Genomic DNA, 9,359 nt, shown 5'->3' on the forward strand with positions numbered 1-9,359 from the left:
GCTGCAAACTTTCAAAACTGTCCACCATACGCTTCTCCATCGTCAATCAATCTATTACCTGCATTGACACCAAGTTCTAGTGCACCGCCCCCGTCACAGCGTGTCAACAATCGACGYTGCTCGCTGTTCGCTTTTCGCGCTTGCAACGATGTCACTTTCTTATTCGCGTGCGCCCACACCACGCTCGGCTGCACCACCCCAAACGAAAGTGACTTCTGAAGGATGCTGCTATTTCATAATTCAATACATTGTCATAGCAACGCAAACTGTTTGTATATACGTAAGTGTGTGTAGGCTAAATTTAGGCACACGAACCAATGTACCATATGCACGAATTCTTTCTTTCGTTTGCCTTTCCTTCTTTCCATGAGTTGCTTCGCGCGTTGCGATTCCTCCGCTCTCAGCACCACGGCTCCACTCAAAGTTCATTGATCTCGCGTTGCATGCGGCATATTGTCATGCAATTAATTGCACATATTGAGGAATAAATATTTTGTCCTTACGCAGGTAGAAGTGTGTTAGTGTTTCTTCTGGCTATAATTCCCAATCGCTGTCAATTAHATTTTCATTTGTTTCTTAGCAAAGTAGTTAGATTTGAATGCAGTCAATTGCACCGCTGCCAGCGCGATTTCAAGCAATGAAGGCATCACGGAMGGCATTGTCCGGAATAGCCTTGAGAGCCGAGGTGCATGCTGCTTGGATCCCTCTGTCGTCTCAAAATGCTTGCCTTTCATCGACCTTTCAGGCAAAAATCCGGGAGCCMCAYATGGGCTGTAGGCGGCTGCRGAAGYGTTRAGATGCCGGCCTTGGTTAGRTAGCAGTRTCTTTTCGGGCCCGATTGATCCTTCGTTTGAGTCTCTTGAGGACTTCCACGTAAAACTTGGCATTAACGATTTGTCCAGGAGGAACAAATTCATGGTGGATTATATCATTGATGTCCTTGCATTGGGTGAGAAGACGACGGCTTGTACCAAACCCTATGCAAATATTCAGTGTGATGAACAGAATCCGTTTAATCACATCCATCCATCTGTCTGTCCGTCGTCTATAAGTGCTAGTCCTATAGTCTTTAAGATTTCGATCCGAAAATTTGCACACGTCTTTGTTCTCKCCMAGAAGCTGCTCATTTGTCGGAACTGCCATTATATCCCTTCTATCGATAACTTTTATTTTTTGACAAGATATTGGATGGAAACTTTTTTATTCGTGAAGGGTATTCTGGCTTCAGTATAACCGAAGTTAACGTTAATTCTTGTTTTGGCTGTGAAAGTGTATAGTAATGGTACCTATTGTAAACAACTTAAGCTGACAGCAAAAATAGCATTTATAACCAATATATTTTTTCAATTCACCCAATAAGTTAATAAAAAAACCTTCATTAAAATTTGCGTGTTTAAAATATTTTATGCTCACACGCCAGACCAATTCCAATCATATATTGTTTAAAAACTCAGCTTTCACTGTCGCGCTGTTACATTAAAGGTGACACTCGACCATATGATAAAATCTCCACAAGAACATGGAAAACAGTAAAGAATTGAGTAAAAGATTATAAATACTAACAAAAGCGCCGACMAATTCATTTTAAGGTACTAAACTAATGGAGTTTTTATTGATTTTTCGTTACTGCCGACGATGGCGATGATGATGGCGATGTCGGCAATAACTACGACATTGGGGTTGGAGACAGTTTTCGAGACGAGGGTTATGGTACAAATAGTATGTACATACATTAATTGCAGGCGGCGGTGATTGTGTGGTTGTGTTGTTGTTWYWGTATACTATACTGTTAAAGTTTTGTATAACAAATATAACAAAAACAAAAACTTCGTACGCCRGTATGAGAACTTAAGACGAGCTGTGTTTTGTTTAGTGCTCACTTCCACTTTTATGCAGCTTAAAGAAGTTGGAGAGTCACCTGTGCAAAAGYAAGAAGGAGTSAAGCGAAGTGCACGACCGCTGCTAYTAGKTTTAGGAGGTGGTGGGGTGGTGAGTAAAAGCACAACGCTTGCATGCGAGGCGATCGACATCTCCCAAAACACTGGCAAACCGTTGCAATGCACACATAAACAACAAAAACCAAAAACAGCAGTTGAGCGAAAAACAAAAAAATCCTACAAAAGCAACTATATAGGGTGGTAGGAAAACCAAAGAGAAAAAGCGAAAACACACCACCGTTTTTGACGTTTTAGCAGCATTGCTGCTAGTCTGTGCTGTATACATACGTATGTGTTTGTGTATGTGTATGTTTACACAGCCAGCCCACAATGCAGCCATTGGCTGCAGCGGTGAGCCCCATTTCCGTTGGAGCTCTCACTGCGCCAACGATTTACAAGTGAAGGGATGGGAAAATGATTATCACTTAGATCATGATGATGGTGCTTCTGTTTGAAGGCTTGTATATTTTCTATACATATGAGTAGATATACATACATATGTATGTATACACATATTTTTAAATGGTATGTGCTTTGGTAGGTTTGAGTCATCATACATATGTACATACATACATCCATACTTATGCTGCCTCCCCAAATAAGTTTTTGTTTTTGCAAAAACCATTAAAGTTGATAGTCTAGGCTGAAACGTCTGACTAGAAGCAAATAAATGCATGAATTCGAGCCATAAAAGTAAAAACTCTTTAACTTGATTTTTTCAGCATAAAATAAGTTTTAAAGCATTTGCATTCAATACATTGCTGCATTTTAGGATTTCGCATAAGAAATAAAAATTTACATACATATTTTTAAAATATTATTTGATAAATATAAACATTATATGAAAATTTTATGTTTTTTATATTATATGTTACCTTCTTTATCTGTTTGCAATAACTTTTTTTTTTTGTAATTTTCAGTAGAGAGCATTGGCAATCGCAACAAAAAGTAATGGTGCAATTATATTGACTGAACCTTATCATGCTAAATTAATTTTATTTTTAACATACATTCGGGCGCTCCATTTGATTGTGTTCAGCTTTAAATTTTCACGTCTTTCGATTTTATGCGGCGCGTGCCAACCGGCCGATTTTACATATCAACCCCAACTATATAGAGGGTTGTGAATACATAAATATACATACATGTGTACATACATACACATATACGTGGTCCCGCCTTGTATTCGTTTCAACGTGGTGTGTAATAGTACGCGTACTTGTTTGCATACGACAATCAAACATTCACGATATATGTATGTGTGTACGGGTAGTACATGTGTACATATGTACTACAGCAATGCACCATTCCCATTAAATCACTCAAACTCCAAACTATTCGTTCACTCTTACTCTCTTTACCTCAACCATTCGTTATTTTGTATACCTTCACTAATCACACTCGTTATTTGCACTCTCACTCTTTTTTCACCTTACTCATACACTCTTTTCCTCATTTTCCCTACATGACTCTTACTCTAAGTATTAATAATCCCTCTCTTTATCTCTCATTGCCGCTATCTTTGTACTGCTACCCTTACTAATTTCTACTTTCACTCAAACTGGAAATTTACCGATGAGCGTTTAATTTATTCTGCACGAAATCGTGGGGCTGGCTTATACATCTAGCGTCTCACACGCACTCATCCTTATGCATGTGCATAATACTCAAACTCTCTTAACGCAACACTCACACAGGAAAATACTCTTACTTTCCGCGTATACTCATTTCTGCTGAATGCCAAACTTTTATTCAGCACATTTCACCGAGTTATTTCCTCCACTATATATTCGTAATTTGATATATAGGCTAAACGCACGTATTGTACCTTCACTCACTTTCTTTGCGCGCTCTTTCTCTTTCTCTACACATCACACTCACTTTCTCACTCATTATAATAATATGACCAGCGGTTGCATTTGTTGGAGAGTGAGCGTTTGCGCGCTTTTTGTGCTCATCATGATGCACAGTTAWCGAGTAAGCAAAAGGAGAGTGGCGATTTGTTACTCGTACGAGTATGTTTGGTGAAAGTGAAGTGAAAAGTGAAAAGCTACTAGTTTGCATGTCATCCAAATGGTAGTGGGTTTTGTTGCTTTTGCTTTTGCTTTTGCTGCTCCACTATGCCAGAGCCGATGACTCCGTTCTGTAACTGGAGTARCGTTTCAAAGTTCGTACGCAGAATCGTATACCCGTATTTGTATTCGTATTCGTACTAGTACCCGTACCCGTATTTGGAAAATTCACATTCCTGTTGTTGTCTGGCAGACACGGGACAGTATGTCTTCAACGTTTGTTTGTTTGGCATTACTTTTATTGGTTCATATTTGGCAATATATAAACAAGTKAAAACTTTTGTTTTTGCCCAGACATTTAATTTCGCACTTTACATAAATACATATGTATTTTAAAGTTGGCCAAAATTTATRTGTAGATATTCTTGACAAGTTATGTGTTTGTTTCTGTATTTTGTGTCTTTCCGTTGAGTCTTTTGATTTTTATCCTAAGTTGTTTTATATTCTCTGTCCAACACTTACACATTTTGACACACAATTTGTGCAACATCTTCACTGAATTTTGTGCGCGTGTCCTTTTTGTGATTTGTAATTGCATTTTCGGTTTGGTTTCTGCATCTTTGATTTATCATATTTTTTTACTGGAATTACTTTGTAAGTATCATCTATGGAACATACATATAATATTTCTATGCATTAAGCACAAATGTATGTCCAYTCTCAAAACATTTATGTACCTCTTTGGTATAATGACTTAAACACCATAAGATGAAGTTTGTTCAAAAAAGTTTATATAAAGGAGTTTAAACCAGTTTAGAGCCCTCTAAAATTTCACTTGGATAGATGCGGTAGGCTCCTAGCACCATAGTCGCCCGCTGTGAAAAATTCTATTTCGAAAGACACTCGTTTGAAGTTTTACGTGTTGAAGGTGGCTGATCCGAATTCCTCGGCGCAGTAGCGGAATGGAATTAAAATAGAAAGAAAACTTTTGTTTATTATTCTGCCAAATTTTACATTGTTTTAAAACGCTAAAGTGTTCTTCAGTTGACTCATCGCGGATTCCTCAGAGTAGATATTTGTTATTAGCATACATAAAGAACATTTTAAGTTTCAGTATCTGATAGGTATTGGAATTAAAAGTTCTGAAAGGTCCCATAATTTCATTAACACAAAGTAAATCTCTACTTAAATTTAATGTATTAGCATGACACTTCGTTCTCAAGACAATATTGGTCTAGTTAACCGAAGCAGCCTCGGACTTTTAACCAGTCAAGGACTCAATCAACAGCATTTTCCTCCTACCCCTTGACAACATAGATAGACAGATATAGAGTTATATATACAATATATATATATAAATGATCAGGATGAAAAGACGAGATGAAATCCGGGGACTGTCGCTCTGTGCATTCGTCCACCGGTCCGTCCGCACAAGCTGTAACTCTGTCTCTTATACACATCTAGATGTGTATAAGAGACAGGATATAGAGTTATATATACAATATATATATATAAATGATCAGGATGAAAAGACGAGATGAAATCCGGGGACTGTCGCTCTGTGCATTCGTCCACCGGTCCGTCCGCACAAGCTGTAACTTGAGCAAAAATTTAGATATCTTGATGAAACTTGGTTTGACGCGTTCTTTGGGAAAGATAATTACAAATTCGTAGACAGATGTAAACAGACCACTGCCACGCCCACAAGACGCTATTAACTGAAACCCCATAAAGTGCCATAACTAAGCACTAAATTATATAGAACTCTAATTAGACGCAAGAAATCGCAATAGCAAGAGGCACCAGTGGGACAAAAAATTTGGAAAAGTGAGCATGGCTAATAASCTTAATGTRTATATCTCTTAAACCACTTAAGCTACAACRATACAACAACCAAAACARGCAAATATTATGTGAACTCTTACCGACAGTGTTAAAATGAATGAAATCGACTCCCATRTAACTCAACGTTAAAAGGTTTYTAAAMCTTTGCACGAATAATGCCATWKGAGTRTGCCACCCCGTGACCTAAACTAGTAATTACATACCGAATATTTGGACCACAGTACCAATAGTTAACTTGTTACTGAAAATATTCAATGCGAATCAATGCGTCAGATATATAATTAAAATTCAGAGAGTAACCTTTCTGTGTGCTACAAATGAGTTAAATGGAGTCAATACTTCCTGTAGCCCCTAGTACATTCCTAATATAAATATTTAGAGTTTCGGGTGACTTTATACCCCATATAACGGCCACTATATGAGTTGTCTTAATAAAATTGATAGAATGTGTTTTTCTCTTAAAAGCAAGCAATTTTCGACACCCTGGCAGCCACTGTTTTAAGTTATAATAATATTATATCGATTATAATAATCGACAAGAACTTAAGCTATTCATAAACAATATTCACATAACTACATACTCCAATAAACCAAATATTTAATTGAAAACGCTGAAGTAAATGTTCATGTTTTTCTGAATGTACTATTTTATATGTTTTATCTATGTAATTAAGAATGTACTGTACAACGYTGCGTGCGGCATGTTTATTGAAGTAATGTAATACAAGGATATTCTGTTCTATTTAAGGATAAACAGCAACCCTGCACCAAAATTACAGCTGCTGATGAAATATTAAAAACTTCCGTGAAACATATGAGCCGACGCGACATCTCAAGATACCTAAAATATATGTACATATTGATAAACCAGTTTGTGTATGAATCTATATACGTTATGTGTGTGTAGCCAAGAAGTATAAAAGTTTGTGTATATCAGCATGTGTGCGGCGACACGTTTTCTGTATATAATCATACTTCCCTATATATTTCTGAAAATTCAAACGCCAAGCAATATCTGCAATTGGCAACAGCAGCTTGTGCAATACCGGAAAAATATCAAAGTTGGCCAAAAATATAATGAAAACCAAAGCCCACGCATAGCTGCTAKATGAATGGCATCACCATACAGACGCATAACCGCCCGAAAGCCAACCGCGAGTAGAACGGTGAACAACGTCGGTTGTACCACAGTGCGTATACGTAACATTCGTTGAACGGTACACACAGGAGCGCCTAGATATCGGCTCCTCGCCGACGTCTGCACAAAACAGCTGGCTTTTTCATTTCCTTTTTCCTCCAATATACTAAATACTAACGGTAATTCTGCAACATTAATGCAAAAAATTTACACACGCACACATGTACATAGATTRACTTGTACACATTTTTCATTTTTTCCGTCGCTTTCGCCTAAAAGCGCTAAAAAAGAACTGGGACGTTCTGGTAGACACTGAACAAACATATATGTACATACATAGTATATATTATGTGTCTATGAACGAGCGACATTTACTACCCAACTGCCGTCGATCTGCCAGCGAGGTCAGCGCTGTTGAAAGGTGCCACGCTTTCACTCACACACACACAAACGCACTGACTCTTATCTRTAAGCAGACACGCGTCAACTGCCCAAATGGCCTTGGCAGTCACAACCGCAGTCACTTAAATATTATGAATACATACAAGCATTCGTATAGATTAAGTATACACATGTATGGACGTGTGTACAATAAAAACTTGCCGTCAAGCAGCCGATACAGTTAATTATGTATATGTAGATATAAAGCAGCCGACATCGGCTGTACAACCCATATGTTCGACTTGTACATGCCCGATCGGTTCCTGCCAAACCTTGGTTCCGGTGTAGGGCGGCAGCTGATAGYTTGCCTTGAAGTGCAATAACAAAGTTGTAGGCGGCTGCTTGTGCTCTACGAATTGTCGCCGGCAATGAGGGAGCGCGGCTGAAACGTATTCGGTTTCGGTTAAATGTTTCGTGACTGCGATACGACGCGTCGTACWYGACTTCGCTCTCGTCATCGTTGTTGTTATCGACTGAATTTAGGCTGCCGAAAAACGAGGCGCACGCACTCACTCTTAATACAATAAATATGTACATAAAATGGTAACAGCACACGTGGCTGCCACTATATGTATTTGCACCTACATATGTGTAAGTATATATACATATGTATGTACATACAGGCAAAAGAAAATGTATTCAGTTTTTGAGTTAGGGGGCCCGTACCGCAACAGCTGAACTTTCACTGCAGAGGCGTTCGTCATAGCGCGCCTCATTTAAGCTTCTCAGACTGTTGGCAACCCGTAGCATCAGGGATCCACGTTTCTATTTCATGTTCTTTTTTCCGTATATGTCTCGACTTCTGCTTCAACGRCTGTGTCTGCTTCGTCTCCCATGACGTTTAGTTGTTCATCAAGCGGCAGCAGATAAATGGTGAAGTACGAAGTTTGAGGTTTTGTAGGAATTGTAGGCATAGGGGCATAATCGGGTTGTGCAGCCACATCAGTTGTTTGTGATATTTGGCGAGCCTCAGACAATCAGCCTGGCAGCCAGCCAAACAACGAACCAACCAGCCGCTTACACAGACAGTCAGTCGTTCGCCGAACGGTGGTGCTGGTGCTTAAAATCACACGCATAGACTCAACTGTGAATGCTTTGCATAATAAAACTTACTTTGTGATCAAATATAGTATAAAGATATAGTTAAATTTACTAGTTAAATTAAAATTAATTTTGTTTTTGCTGGAAATAAAGTAATCAATTCGATATAAGCGCACGGCAAAACTCATCAATAAAATATATAAAATGTGTGAGAAAATACAAATATTACTTTGATGTATTTGTAGTGCTATAGCTATGTAAAAACTCGTTTACTTTTACACCGCGCCCTTTGAATTTTTCTTTTTTGCTTTATAATATTGACCGAATTCTCATTTGTGTTATTTGTGTTTGCAACTTCATTTATCGTTGTTTTCAACTAATGTGATGTTTTCCTTTTATTTATTTCTACTTGCAGTCTCGGCCGCCAATAACACAATGCAATACGGACAAAATATATCCATACCATATTCACAACCGCAAACTGATTTGAATTTTCTCAACTCCACGGATCATAAAGGGAAGATACATCCGAAAATCGAACGCGATCGCGAAGAAGGTAATCCATTTACTCAATACATACCCATTTGAGTGCAAGCGAGTCTATATCCTGGTTAGAATTAATAATTAAACTAAASTATTAAATACTTGAAAAGGAAATCAAACAGATGACTTGCGAATATTTAAAAATTATTGAAACTGTTGAAATTAATTGCTTTTRGTTTTTGTTGCATGAAATTTAGAAAATCTAGCAATATTTTTTGTAAAAAAAAATTTTTAATTTTCATTGTAGTAAAATAATGCTTAAACGATAAAATATTGGGTAGTCGAAAAAGTCTTTTCGTATTTTGTTAAGAAATATCGTTGCAGTCGTATGTCTCCATTGTGCCATACCATATAGTGTTGGAAAGGTGAGATTTTAAGCTTCATTTAGCAAAAAAAAAAAAA

At 37.8% G+C, this 9,359-nt stretch overlaps 1 protein-coding gene across 2 annotated transcripts in view; it reads left to right on the forward strand.

Moving 5' to 3' along the window:
- Nucleotides 1-9,359, forward strand: part of LOC108967453 (transcription factor Sp3) — a 26,152-nt gene that overhangs the window by 8,546 nt on the left and 8,247 nt on the right. For both annotated transcript variants that reach the window (XM_018930870.1, XM_018930869.1), the window contains one exon: nt 8,830-8,970. In XM_018930870.1, coding sequence (XP_018786415.1) covers nt 8,830-8,970 — 141 coding nt within the window. The remainder of the gene's footprint in view (nt 1-8,829; nt 8,971-9,359) is intronic.

The sequence above is a fragment of the Bactrocera latifrons genome, unplaced genomic scaffold (genome assembly GCF_001853355.1).
Source record: "Bactrocera latifrons isolate USDA-ARS-PBARC rearing strain unplaced genomic scaffold, ASM185335v1 scaffold_189, whole genome shotgun sequence".
Lineage (NCBI taxonomy): Eukaryota > Metazoa > Arthropoda > Insecta > Diptera > Tephritidae > Bactrocera > Bactrocera latifrons.